The sequence below is a fragment of the Trifolium pratense genome, linkage group LG1 (genome assembly GCF_020283565.1).
Source record: "Trifolium pratense cultivar HEN17-A07 linkage group LG1, ARS_RC_1.1, whole genome shotgun sequence".
NCBI lineage: Eukaryota > Viridiplantae > Streptophyta > Magnoliopsida > Fabales > Fabaceae > Trifolium > Trifolium pratense.
In genome coordinates, this window is record NC_060059.1 from 20,754,963 (window position 1) to 20,770,849 (window position 15,887).

General features: G+C 32.8%; 1 protein-coding gene across 1 annotated transcript; it reads right to left on the bottom strand.

Annotated features, from left to right (window-relative positions):
- Window positions 1-6,948: 6,948 nt before the first annotated feature.
- Window positions 6,949-7,413, bottom strand: LOC123890005. Its single transcript, XM_045939548.1, has one exon. The coding sequence runs from the start codon at window positions 7,411-7,413 to the stop codon at window positions 6,949-6,951; it is 465 nt and encodes a 154-aa protein (XP_045795504.1).
- Window positions 7,414-15,887: the final 8,474 nt, after the last annotated feature.

A 15,887-nucleotide genomic window follows, 5' to 3' on the forward strand; every position in this document is an offset into this window, starting at 1 on the left:
CTTGTCGAAAAACGGCTGAGGAGCCTTGATGGACAGTAAATAATATCCATCATTCTGATGTCGGGCGTTATGATATGTTGGATATGATGTCTGTTGACCTGGGTGATGCGATCTTAGACTACTCTACGATTGAATCGTGCTCAACGGTTCAAGAGGAAGATTTTCTCAGCTATTAGGTCTTAGGCCCAGTTCAGAACAATATATAATTCTACGGTTTAAAATCACTAAGGATCAGATATCTTTCTCACTTATGGACAATGCACTTGGCCCACAAATCTAATTCTCCTTGCTTTTTTGACGTGGGCCTTATTTTAGGAGTGACTATGACCAAAAATATTTTCTCTCTAGGCCTCCCATGTATCTTTTATACCCTTAAATATTCCAATTTTGCCCTTGCTAAAAACTTCGGTTCGCAGAAACCGAAGTTTTTTCTAGTTCAAATTCAGGAAAAATTCGGTTAACAGAAACCGAATGTTTTTTATGACAAAAAAAATTCGATTCGTAATAAGCGAAGTTTTTATTGAAGGACAAAAAAGTAAAATTCAGGAGAAAAGAACCATAAGGCCTAAAAAAAACATGTGACCAACCCAAGTGTGGGGATAGCACCGCCCATACTACTTTTTTAATATGCGCCACAAAGCGCATTCTCTTATTTGTAGAAGTATTAGGTCCAGCTAGTTAGTGACATTATTTGAAGACACATATTTGAGAAAATATATAAAGAAAAAAAATTAGAAAATACAGAGTAATATATATTCTTAATATAAATAAATTATACGTAATTTTATGCCGGTGTACTTAGAGCATCCACAATGGAGCTACTCATTTTTGAATACTTAAGTGGCCCCACATGTACACATAATTTATTTATAATTTTTTTAATAATAGTACATAATAAGTACTTATTCCCTCCAACCCAAAACCTCTTCAAAAGTTCTAAATTGGTCCCACTAGTAGCACATCTATCCAATAACTCAACATCATTTTAAATGGGTCCCACAAAAATTATTTAGGTACTATGTCTTATTGTAGAACTAGTACCTATTAGGTACAATTTTGTTTTTGCTCCAATGGGAGTACCTATTAAGTACTAGTACTTAAAAATATAAGTACCACCATTGGAGATGGTCTTAAATGACTTAAATTTTTCGAGTCAAAAAAGTGGATGGTAATAATGTCACAATGCTCAGTGTCATTAGCAGGAGACAAATATCAATTGTCTAAATCAATTAACATCTGTAAATGAATTAAAAGAGTCTCAATATTTAATCAAATGATGCATGATTTTTTTTGTTAGAATGATATCAAATTTCCGTCAAGGTTACAAATAATTATTTTTCGATTGGGAATCTGTGATGCTTATAAGGTGAGTTATTCTCTTCCAATCAAATTTTTTTCATACAAATTGAATCGTTAACCAAAACTCTTGCCACTTGAATCAATTCATTACTCATAAAAATGCATGATTTTTACACTTCAACATCTAGTAAGACATAACAATAAGACATAACAACAAATAGGATGTTTTCCGCCGCCGCCGCCCAAAATTAAACCAAAAAAAAAAAAACTACATCCGCCGCCGCCGCGCTGCCTCCTTCCGTCTGATGACACTGCTGCAATGGCATCTATTGTTAGTCTCTCCTAGGAACATCCTTTGTGATTCCTCGTGAGTGTTTTGATTTCGATTCGGTAGGATTTGCCGTAAGATCCGGAAAACTAATCCTAACGTGGTCGCTTTGTTTTTGGGGTCCGATCCTCGTGAGTGTTTGACTTAGATTCACTACCAAATTGATTGATTTGAAGCCATTGTGAAGGTTTTCAGGTTTGCTGCTTATCAATTTGGTGTCTTTTGTCTTTTATAGAATTAAGTATCGGGATTGCTTTTATGAACTGGTTGGAGATTTGCTGGGTATACTGAAGCTTGTATTTTGTTGCTAATTCATTTGGATGCTTTCTATCTTGTCTCTCTTTGTGGTAATTGGGTTTGATCTGGTACTTTCTATTTGCCGTTTGGTGAGGCTTTCTCTTTGTTTGGGAATTTGATATTCATGAAGAGAGTTCATATGCATTACAACCACACCAGGCCTGCTACTAATGAGTATAGTAAGTTGATGGTAACAATACATATGCTGGTAGTGATATTATCTATTCATGGTAAACCATTGTTTTATGTTGATGTTGTAATGGTGGGCATTGAGACTCGGATCTGCCAAGAAAAATGAGTATCATCAGCTGGAATTGCCGGGGCTTGGGGAACCCGAATGCAATTCTACATTTGAAATTCCTCATCCGTAGGTATAAACCAGATGTAATGATCTTGTATGAGACCTTGATTAATTCGAATAAAACCAATGATCTGCGTTATGAATTGAGTTTTGATTCTTGTTTTGCTGCTGATCGGGAAGGTAGAGGAGGGGGCGTGGCTGTTTTTTGGAATAAGAATATTGACTGTACTATCACCAATTTTTCTTCCAATCATGTTGATATTAGTGTGAATGACTCGGTTAGAGGAAATTGGAGATTGACAGGATTTTATGGGTACCCAGAAGGTAGTCGTAGAAGAGATTCTTGGAATTTTCTTAGGCAACTTGCTAACCTCTCTACTTTACCTTGGTGTGTTATTGGGGAATTTAATGACATACTTTCATCCGACGAAAAGAAAGGAAGAGTGGACATAGCAAATTGGTTGATTAATGGATTTAGAGAAGCAGTAATGGACGCTGGCCTGTTTGATTTAAACATGCATGGATATCAATTTACTTGGTTCAAAAGCTTGGGAACAAACCGGGCAGTGGAAGAAAAACTAGATAGAGCGTTAGTTAATGATGCTTGGAGCCAAAATTTCCCAAACGCTATGTTGGAGTGTTTGTCGGCTACTTCCTCTGATCACTATCCCATACGGCTTACTTGTGATTATGTTCAGTCCAACAACTATGTACATAGGCATTTCAAATTTGAGATGGCCTGGTTAGAAGAACCTGAATTTGCAAAATTTGTGAGACATAATTGGGGTAACTATAATGCTGGTGATATTATGCATAAGCTCAAGGAGTGTGCATCCGATTTAACAAGCTGGAGCAAGGAAAATTTTCATAATTTGCGCAAGCAAATTGATTTCTACCACAAAAAGCTGGAGACTACTCGCTTAAATGTTGATGAATCCAATATCAACTATTTCAATGCCTTGAAAAGAAGACTCTCGGTACTTCTTACTCAGGAGGATCATTTTTGGAGACAAAGGGCAAAAACTTACTGGTACAAGGATGGTGATTTGAACACCAAGTTTTTCCATGCAGCTGCTTCTACAAGAAAGACAATGAACCGAATTGAAGCCTTGATCGACGACAATAATATTGAGTGTCGAAATCCAGATGGCATGGTTGCTATTGCTAGGGAGTATTTTTCAAATTTGTTCCAAAAGCAGATCAGTGCTCGTGATGAAGTGTTGAATGTCATCACGCTTACAATAACAATTGAAGATAATGAAAAGCTCCTTGAACCGTTTGTGTTTGAAGAATTTCGTGAAGCAATTTTTTCCATGCAAGCTGATAAATGCCCAGGTCCAGATGGCTTTAATCCTGGATTTTATCAACACTTTTGGGACCTCTACGGTAAAGATATTTTTTATGCTGGCTGTTCTTGGTTGGACTCAGGGGTGTTTCCTCCAGGTTGAATTCTACTAATATAGCCTTAATCCCTAAAGGTGATGTTCAAACCACCATGAAGGATTGGAGGCCGATTGCGTTGTGTAATGTTCTCTATAAAGTGGTAGCTAAAGTTCTTGCTAACAGATTAAAAGGTGTGCTTCACAAATGCATTTCTGACAACCAATCTGCATTTGTACCTGGAAGATCAATTCTGGATAACGCTATGGCTGCAATTGAGTTGGTGCATTTCATGAAGGCAAAAACCAGGGGTAAACGAGGAGAGGTTGCTCTCAAACTTGACATTAGTAAAGCATATGATAGAATAGATTGGGAGTATCTCAAAGATATTATGAGCACTATGGGATTCTCTGAAAAATGGATTTCTTGGATAATGCTTTGTGTTGAGACTGTCGATTACTCTATTATTTTCAATGGTAACACTGTTGGACCTATCATCCCAGGCAGAGGTTTGCGACAAGGGGACCCTTTGTCTCCTTATTTGTTTATCATTTGTGCAGAAGGCTTGTCAGCACTTATTAGAAAGGCTGAAGGAAGAGGTGATATTCACGGACTCAAAATTTGCAAAAATGCTCCTATTATCTCGCATCTCTTGTTTGCAGATGATTGTTTCCTCTTTTTTCGTGCATCCGACAATGAAGCTGTGATTATGAAAAATATTCTTGCTACCTATGAAGAAGCATCTGGCCAAACAATTAATTTGCAAAAGTCTGAAATCTTTTGTAGTAGGAATGTCTCTCCTGCTATTCAAAATTCTGTCACCACTATTTTAGGAGTGCAACATGTTCTTGGGACTGGTAAATATCTCGGATTGCCGTCTATGGTGGGCCGGAGTAGAAAATCAACATTCCGATTTATAAAGGACAGAATTTGGAAGAAGATTAATTCTTGGAGTAGTAGATGCCTCTCTCAAGTAGGTCGAGAAATTATGATTAAATCGGTTCTTCAATCTATACCCTCATATGTTATGAGTATATTTTTAATTCCATCCTCCCTTTGTGATGAAATTGAAAAAATGATGAACTCAATTTGGTGGGGCCATAATAGAGATCAATCTAAAGGAATATATTGGCTCTCTTGGGAGCGTCTTTCTATGCACAAAAATGCGGGTGGCTTGGGTTTTAAAAGCATTGAAGCTTTTAATTATGCAATGCTTGGAAAACAAGCTTGGAAGTTGTTATCAGATCCAAGCAATTTAATCACAAAATTATTCAAAGCTAAATACTTTCCTAAAAGTGATTTTCTTGATTCGAGCATTGGGCATAATCCTAGCTATGTTTGGCGAAGCATTTGGAGAGCTAAATTTATTGTTCGTGGCGGATATAAGTGGAGTATTGGTACTGGTAACCATATCCCGGTTTGGAATCATAAATGGAGCTTGGATGGTGATATTTTTACACGACCGATACATATTAATCATGTGATGGACACTATGAGAGTCTCAGATTTGTTGATGTCTGATTCAAAGATGTGGAATTTGCCTCTTATTTGCTCCTTGTTTGATGATAGTAGTGCAAGGAAAATTTTGAAAACTCCTATGTTAGACTCAGTTCCTGTCGACAAAGTTATTTGGAGATTAGAAAAGGATGGGCACTATTCAGTTAAGAGTGCATATCGTTATTGCATTGACGAGGCCATTGATACTACGCATTTGAAGGTTCCAGGTCAGTGGCATTATATCTGGAAAGCAACGGCTCCACCAAAAATTAAGAACTTTATTTGGCGGTTATGTCGTAATTGCATTCCGACTAGATTTCGACTGAACCAAAAGGGTGTTAATTGTCCTGGTAATTGTGTTCATTGTGATGATGAGCTTGAAGATAATATTCATCTATTTTTCTTATGCAATAATGCAAAGAATATATGGCAAAAGCTTGGATGGAGAGATGTTATTCAACAACACTTGCAGGCTAACAATCATATAGCAGAGATCATCTTTTCTCTTTTGCAGGTCTTTAACTCAGAGCATTCAACGTTGTTCATGGTGACATTATGGAGCATTTGGCAACAAAGAAACAATAGGGTGTGGGGGAATAAAATTGAACCAACTCATGTAGTTTGTGACAGAACCACCAACTTATTATTGGACTGGAGAAATGCACAACAATACAAGCAACGTAACTGTATGCAGCAACAAAAAGTAACTGAAACTCGTTGGCAAAAGCTGCATACAGGGCGGTACAAGTGTAACATAGATGCTTCGTTCTCTGTTCGGCAGAATAAAGTTGGAATAGGAATGTGTATACGAGATGATCAAGGACAATTTGTTCTAGCCAAAACTGAATGGATGTCACCCATCACAGATACTGATATTGGTGAAGCTCTTGGTTTGCTTAGCGCTCTGAAATGGGTTCATGATTTGCAGCTAGAAAATGTGGACTTTGAACTAGACTCCAAGAATGTTGTTACAAGCTTTCATAGTAAGCACAATAATGTGTCTGAGCTTGGTGATGTTATTAGAAATTGTGTTCGTTTGCACAAAACTTATTTTAGAAACTCTAGTGTTGAGTTTATTAGGAGACAAGTCAATGAGGTTGCTCATGCTCTAGCAAGGGTGGCCACTTCTATAGCTAGTTTCCACCTTTTCATTGATATACCCACTTGTATTGTTAACATTCTAAATAATGAAATGCTATAAACTTTTTACTGTAAAAAAAAAAAAAAAAAAAAAAAAATCTAGTAATACTTATGCCTATTTGTAACCATACATGCCACTTTGGTCGTGGGAAAAAAATTAACATGGTACCCAATGTATTAACATTTCAACTTCAAGTGAACCATTCATTCATTTTAGAGACTAAAGTGAAATATTCTAAATGAATAAATTATCTTAAAACTAAGATTAATACAAGCACCAAATTAACCTAACTAAATTATAAGTTTATACTATGTTATAAATAGAGATACCTGCATATATGTAACATGTTATATTACATGGAATAATTTTTTATTTTATTTTTATTTTATCAAATAGTTTAGTAAGTAAAATTTTACCCTATTAAAATAAATTAATGAAATAAATATATGTCCTACCAATTAAACTAAGGTCATACATAAAGGATTTTTTTTTTATTAGAATGAAAGAAGAAAAAAAAAAAAAGCCAAATGCATATACACACACGTATGTGTCATAAATTCATATATGGGACTCGTGATGAATTTGGCCTCTAAAGTGAGATATTTTGGTGTAAACAGGTATCTTTGACCGCAACCTTAAAGATTAATCCCTCGAGAATCTATACTAACGTGTACACATATATTCATTCTATCATTATTGATCATATTAGTTCCCTTTGATCTTAGGCACTGTCACTACCAATTTCCCACCGGAACAAACAGCAGTAACCCTCTCCGGCTGCGTCCACGGCGGAAGTCTAAACCGCCAAAGATCAACACCAAGAGATGACCTCTTCTCTTGCTGACCCGCCACCGAAACATCACCACCATCGAATCTCTTGATCACAATTTTAGTTATTCCTGGTAGAATCTCAATCGCCTGAGCTCGCACACCACCGTCATTGAAAATATTCATCTTATTACATAACGCTACAAACCGGAAAAACTGCGGCGTTTCCTCGATCGAAATATCGGCATCTGAAGGAAAAGGAAGCTCGAGCATTTTAGCAAACACATGTGGAAGCCTCCATAACTGCTTTTTTGTGTTTACGTTTGGTGTTGTTGAAACGACGCCGTGTTGAGAACGTTTCTTTGCGAAGGGGTTAACGGTTGTAACTTTCTTAGCGAACATGCTCATGAAGTGTTTGTGTTATTGTTTGTTCTTAGATGTGAGAAAAGGTTGAAATGGAAAGTATGAGTTTTTGCGGGTTAATTTTGTTATGGGAATTTATGTTCGATGATGGGTGATATATAAAGGGTTGTGTTTATTGGTTTGACGAAAATACCCTTAAAGAGGACATTGTTTTGAGTGATTGTGCTTTCTTTGTCCTAAGGAATCTTGAAAAGGTTTTGCTTTGGCCCCTAACTAAACGAATAGAATATATGTATGGTAAAGTTCGCAAAATAATTTTAAAAACAATTAATACAAAATAATGATTTGGAAAGTTTGTTTGCTGTGTCACCCGTTTCATTTTAGATTTCTGATGGCAAAGTCAAATTTAGAGTAAATAAATGACCACAAATCCTTGTATAAAAAAAAAACCACAAATCCTTTTGTAAAAAAAAAAAATACCACAAATCGTATCTCAAGTCAATTAGATTTGACATTTTAATCGAAGTTCGAATCCGATCTTTCACTTTGTTGCGTGAGTTTCCAACAACTTATTATTTTGTCTATCAACCAAAAAAATAAAAAAGAAGTGAAAAAAAAGAAGAGAAATTATTATAAGCCATGCTTAATATTTCCTATAACATAAATAGGTTAATCACGAAGTCAAATTTAACTTAACTTCTTCATCAATCTCGTGAATTATTAAACTGACATTAGTTTAAAGTGAATTTAATTTTGAAGGTTCATCAGAAAACTTAATGTTTATGAGGAGACACAATTAGGAACAGAGGTTTAAATTGTATTTTTCATTTTCTAAAACTTTTTCACTAATAATTTAATTGTATTCTTTATCACTAAAACTTAAGGATTTCCACCTAGTGAACCTTCATATTGAATTTTCTGCATCACAAGTGATGATGACTTCCTTGTTTAAGACAAGATGTTGCCTAACTGGGTGAGTTACATAACGTTTGAGTTTGTATCGGTGTGATACAAAGTCATGGTCTAGTATTCTAACTCCAAAGAGAGGATATATAATGAAAATCCTATAATCATGATATTCACTTGTTGAGTAATCATGATTGCACACATATTTGGTGCTTTGAAGTTCTGAATGTAGAGGATGATTTTTTTTTTAAAGGAACACGCAATAGCCCATTGTGTGACCTCCTTGCTGATTTCACTAATGATTTCCTTCCACTCACTAGCTCTTCAACCACTTACAACGATTACAAACAATCTTCTATTTATAAACAACTAAAAATAAAGTCGTTGTGATACAATTTAATTATAGTACAGTACGAAACCTCTCTGCGTAGTACTATTCTAAAAACTTGCAATAGTACTATGTTGAGCTGTCATTTTATCGTTCATGAGAAACACACACAATAATGTTTGAATATTACTGACGTGTGGTTGAATATTCAACACAAACAATAATGTTTGAATATTCCTCAAAAATTGATCCTTTTGTGATGTTGAATGTTTGTTATCATCAAAATCTTGAATGAATGTGATATTGCTTGAACATATTTTGTTCTAACAAATTTGGATTTATGCACCTCGTCAAAAATAACAATCACTATTATGGAGAGAACAATATACAAACCCTAATTCCCAAATTTTGAAAACGATAAACAACAAACCCTTTGTGTTGGTACAAGTATGATAAATTTAACAATAGAAGAAGACGTTTGAATGATGAAGCACTTTGGAGCAAGATTACGTAATTCTCTTTTGAATCATCATTACTGCTGCATTTATGTTTTCGTAATTTGAGAATTAGGGTTTATCATGTAATTTCTTTTTGTTTTTATTTATGATTTTATAAATACACATATTTGTTTTCTTTTATTAATTTATTCTTTTCTCTCTTATCATATCATGTTACTTATAATCATTTTATTTTATTTATTCATTTCTCTTCAATTTTTTACTTTCCTCTATATTTCTTTCATTAACCATACAAAAAAAATTAGGTAAGGAGTTGTCTCGGTTTATTTTTTTTAGATACTAAAAAATGGTTTTTATTAAAGACAAAGTTGGGTCTTGGATTTTTTTTGGAGCAAAATGAGCCTTCGCTCTTAAATTTAAGTAAAATAAATAAGTGAACACTCTTTTAGTTGGATATCAGTACCCTTTAAATAAAATTTAATATCATATCATATTTATATATTAAAATAAATTCAAATTTAAATAAATTTTGTCCAGAGGATACCGGTAGCTAACAAAACACTTGCACCTAAAAATTTATATCAAGGTAAATAGTGAATTTGGGAAAGAAAAAGTAAGATTAAATGAGATTAGAAGTTTAGTCAATGTCCAATTTTTTTACTTCTCCGTATTAATTAAAACTAGACACTTACCCGTGCATCACGGGTTTTATGCGCTATTTTATACTATAACGTCAAAAAATTATTTGTATAAGTAGTAAATTTAAAATTGAAACAATAGGAGCAAATATATTAATTTGAAATTTATTGGAGTCTTCAATCCCTTACCAAAAAATTACTGCATTATCGAATTTGACATTTATATTAATTTGAAACTTATTGGAGCAAAGATAAACCAACATAACTCATACTCAAATATCAAATATGATAAAAATCATACAGGGCATAACAACCACTAGTAAATTTTATTTTATCTAATTTTTTTTTACTAACATTAAAAAAAGAGTCAGGATCCGTTGACACCAACTAGTTTGACACCAAATGTTACACATCTCAATAACGTTTTAACCGATATAAATTTTATAAAATCCACCGTTGGATTGAAAGTTTACATCATATAGATCATTTGTGTAAAATTTCAAATAAATCCAAAATCATTTGATATGTTATTGAGATACATCAAAATTAACGGTTTTTGTATTTTTTTAAATGCCGTTAATCTTTATGTCTGAAATTTTGGATTTGTCTGAAATTTTACACAAATGATCAATATGATGTAAACTTTCAATCCAACGGTGGATTTTATAAAATTTATATCGGTTAAAACGTTATTGAGAGGTGTAACATTTGGTGTCAAACTAGTTGGTGTCAACGGATCCTGACTCTTAAAAAAATAGTCCCAACAATCGACCAACTCCTTATATTTACAAAGATTGGACAAAAGATTATTAACAAAAACATTAACTATTTTGAAAAAAAAACAATAAAATACACAAAATAATAAAATAACACAAAAAATTAAAATGAATAATAACCCAAAGGGGCTGCTAATTTAGACCCAGTTGGGTCTAAATTAGCAAAGTGCACCTTTTCAGTTGGACCAAAATACCCATTCTTTTTAATTAATTAACCAAATTACCATCAATGGACGCGGATCCAGAGTCGCGCGAGTACCGCAGGACCATGGTTACAGGCCGTTGATTTCCATCAGACAGCCAAGATCTGATCTCATCAAGACTGTTTGATCAATCAGACAGCCCAGATCATCCGAATCCATCAGATTCCAGCACGTGCACCACACTGGATTACACCCTGGAGAGAGAAGAATCTACTTTTTAAAAACAGGACACGTGTCGCTGTCTGATTGGCTGGGCGTGATTTTTTTCCATTTAATACTTTGAACTCAATTATTTCATTGTAAATTAATTTTTTTTTTTTTTATACCAAAATTCATAATTTTTTTCTCTACAAATAGAGACTTGGTTCGTTTGATTTGGACACAGAAAAAAAAACTCAATTTTTCACTACCTTAATCTCATTTTTCACTACCTTACATCAACTCACTGAAACCATTCTACCAGGAAAATGGTTTCAGAGTACAAATCTCTGAAACCATTCTACCAGCTAAATGGTTTCAGAAGCAAACACAATTAATAAATTACTCACTGAAACCATTCTACCAGTAAAATAGTTTCAGAGTACAACTATGTGCAACCATTCTACAAGCTAAATGGTTTCAGAAGCAAATAACTAATAATCAACTTACTGAAACCATTCTACCAGTAAAATGGTTTCAGATTACAACTCTCTGAAACCATTGTACCAGATAAATGGTTTCAGAAGCAAACACAATTAATAAATTACTCATTGAAACCATTCTACCAGTAAAATGGTTTCAGAATACAACTATGTGCAACCATTCTACCAGTAAAATGGTTTCAGAAGCAAACATTAGTTTTTAATTACCGTTTTATCTCATTTAATTAACTAAAAATAGTTTCAGGTCTCCAAAAATTTCATAAAATATACCAAAAGTTCCAGAATATTATCTACTATTTTCCTGGTATAATGGTTTCAGTGAGTTGGTTGAGTGGTGCGTGTTAAATTACAACACACAAGTAACGTATTTAGTAGACAAAAAATGAGATTAAGGTAGTGAAAAATTGCATTTTTTTTTCGGTGTCCAAATCAAACGAACCAAGTCTCTATTTGTAGAAAAAAAAAATTATGAATTTTGGTATAAAAAAAAAAATAAAAAATTAATTTACAACGAAATAATTGAGTTCAAAGTATTAAATGAACAAAAATCACGTCCAGCCAACCATTGTGTGACACGTGTCCTACTTTTAAAAAGCAAATTTTTCTCTCTCCAGGGTGTAATCCATTGTGGCGCACGCGCTGGAATCTGATGGATCAGGATGATCTGGGCTGTCGGAATGATCAGACAGTCTTGATGAGATCAGATCTTGGCTGTTTGATGGAAATCAACGGTCTGTAACCATGGTCCTTCGGTACGCGCGCGACACTGGATCCACGTCTATTAATGGGTATTTTAGTTAATTAATTAAAAAGAATGGGTATTTTGGTCCAATTGAAAAGGTGCACCTTGCTAACTTAGACCTAACTTGGGTCTAAGTTAGAAAACCCCTAACCCAAAACAACAACAACAACAACAATAATAATAATAATAATAATAATAATAATAATAATAATAATAATAATAATAATAATAATAATAATAATAATAATAATAATAATAATAATAATAATAATTACAATTAGTACCCCTCATTAAATGAATGTAAGTGGATGATGTGGCTAAATGAAAGGTTTTCATTGGTTTGTGGATTAGGGTTTAGATAAGCAATTCCACAACTATCTAGGATTTATATATATAGATAGATAATAATAATAATAATAATTATTATTATTATTATTATTATTTCTCAAAAATAATAATAATTGCAATTAGTACCCCACATTAAATGGATGTAAGTGGATGATGTGGCTAAATGAAAGGTTTTCATTGGTTTGTGGATTAGGGTTTAGATAAGCAATTCCACAACTATCTAGGATTTATATATATAGATATGCAAGTCTCTTGTATAAATAAAATGTCTAAGTCTATTAAATAATTTGACAAAAAAAAGTGTAATTATTATTAGCTCAATTATTCTCATAACTTGATTAAAAAAAAAAAAGAAGTACTCTCATAACTCGTATATAGTTTTTATTTTTGACAGCCTCATAGTCATATAGTTGACATAAATATATATCCCCTTGTTTTTTTGTAATTTTTTTTTATGAGAATATCCCCTTATTTTTAAATTGTGTTGTATTCTTTTCATTTCATTACTTTAATTTAGGTTCCTTCGAATGTATGCCGAAGATAAAATTTATAATTGGACGTATTGTTATTCATAGATAATAGACTTTAAAGGTTCTTTTAGTGATTAGATGGAATGTCTTAGACGTAAATTACGTAATCATCCTCAAACAGAAGGTTTGTTTAAATCGTATTGCCTCTTAGGCGAAAGATTCTTTTAAATAGGAAAATTTCTTATAGTGGTTTGCAAGACTTCTTAGATGAAAAACTCATTAATTAATCAGTCATAAGTATTAAGTATTAACTTAATACACTTTTCAGTTATTCGATACATATGAAAAAATTTAATATACCGATATATTAGATCAATTAATAAATTAACGATTATTTTATAAATTAAAAAGTTATTTGTCGATTATTATATTTTACATATGATAATTTCATAAGAAAAAAATATAAGTCCAATGTTTTATAAGTATTATATTAACTTTTTTATATTTTTTTCATGAAAAAATTCAATAATGACTATTATTAGTGATAAAAAAATCAAAAAAATCTAATTTTTTTATTTATAATTTTGATAAATAGTATTTAGTTATTACATTATTTTAAATAAATGATTTATTTCGGAAAAAAATATTTATTTACCTAGTAATTTAATAATCTAATGTACCGGCACATTGAATTTTTTCATATGTACCATTAGAATTTTCCATAATAAAGAGGATCTCTAAGGTACATATTCACAACTTCATTTTCCTTTCTTGAACTTTTTGAAAATTTTTTTTCAAAGGTTATAAAATAAGTAAATTTTAATCATTCGTGCTATTATTATTTTTGGTACAAGGAGACAAAGAAATGGAAAAACAAACAACAAAAAAATTATCTAAAAAAATAAAGTCTCACTAGCATCAGCTAGCAGAAAGAGACTCATTTTATTAGGTGGAATAACTATAAGAGAATAAGCTTTAGGGTTTCGTGTTTTGGCTAAATAGTCGGGAAATGTGTATCATTCGTGCTATATATATTAACGAGCCTATTATTTTACTATTAATTTTTAGTGAGTCATACAGTACCTATTGAACTAAAAAGTAGTTTGTGAATATCGTTTATAAATTTATTCATGAGTAATTTTTATTGGTTGTTGGAGATAATCTAAGCAAAAAAATCATTTCTTCAAAATGGTTAAAATTAATAATTAGTTGTTAACAGTAATATTTTTTTACAATCATTAAAATTTGAACTCTAAATTATTACTCTTAATTCTTTTAACCTTAGCTTTAATTAGTTGAATTACACAACCCAACTTATATCACTAATATCGATTGGTATATGAACTGACAAATATGTGTATTGTTAGTGTAAATCAGGACATACATATATACTTTTATTAATATTCATTCATTGACACAAGATAAAAAGATTCCCATCGAAATCGATCGATCAAATAGTCAGACTCCACTTTAGGCGAGGTGCTTATAGCCACTCAAACCCATAACTCAAGCACAACCACACTTTTTTGTTCTGTTTACATAATACTAGTAATATTGAACCCTTTAATGACTTTGATTTTAGTATTGTTGCATGATATTCCCTATAGCTAAAGTGTGATGTGTGTGTCTATCAGGAATATATCATATAATTTGGCAACAATATATTCATCAATAACCAATTCCATGTCAGTGAGAGTATAGTTTTATTCGCAAATCTTATTCTCTTATTTGTGTGGTCTGAGTATATGTGGGGATGTGACATGTTTGTTCTGTTTCTATTAGAACTCTGAAGTGGGTCGGTTCAGTCTTATTTGATGTTTTGCTCTTATTTGTTCCGAATGGAGCAGTGTAGACCACACATTCATGTATTGCACCCTGTGCCGTAGCGAACCGAGTCGCCCTGGAAGCATGTGTACAAGCTCGGAATGAGGGACATGATCTTGCTCGTGAGGGAAATGATATATATTATCCGTGCAGCTGACAAATGGAGTCCTGAATTAGCTGCTGCTTGTGAAGTTGGAAGGAGATCAAATTTGAATTCCCAACAATGGATACTTTGTAATCCAGTAATTATCATCCGTTCTATTAATTCACTACTTAAAGTATGAATTGTGCAGCTATTAAAATTGGTCAGTTCTATTTTGTGTGTTATCAAACCTACTTTAATAAATTAAAAAAATATAATCATCCAAACAAATTAAAATGCTTTGTTACTTAACATGGAACTGAGGGGTGGTTCGCTAATTAACGTGTGAGCTGTGCTGATCTATGAAGTACGGACACAGACATGGATACCGGACACGGCATGGACACTGACACGTTGACACTAATAAAAATTTGAAAAAATGACATAATTTAGTGTAATTATAAGTGTCGGTATCGATGTCGGACATGGACACCGACACGTGTCCGACACGGTGTCCGACACGGACACGCCTAATCTGAGGAGTTTGGACAGGTTCTATTTTGTGTTATTGAACCTACTTCAGTAAATTAAAAAAATATCATCATTTGGCCACATTAAAATGCTTAAAACAACATATAAACCAACATCAAATAATTATCCATACTTAGCCATAACAATTATTCTTACATAATTATTCAAAACCACAAAATTATCCATACATAAAAAAATTATTTGAAATTATTACAAACAAAAACAATCAATGTCTAGCCAAATCCCCTATACCCCTCCTCTTATACAACAAGACCTCATGGTCCGCCTCTTGATCTACTCCAAAGTAAGGTATGGCCGAGAGTTTTGTGGTATCTCCTCGCTAGCCATCGAATAAATGTCCACTAACTTCTTGATTATTTGCTTTTTTCTTCACTAGTGAGGGAATTTCGACCAAAAATGTGCACAAAAAAAAAAGGATTTAATGAGGTTTTCGAATTTTAGGGGTGTGGAGGTTTTTTTTTTTCTTCGGAAAATTCTTAGTTTTTTAAAGGGGTGTTGAAATGAGGGGAAAGGTGGTGAGACTCTTGTTATATAGGGCAAAAGTT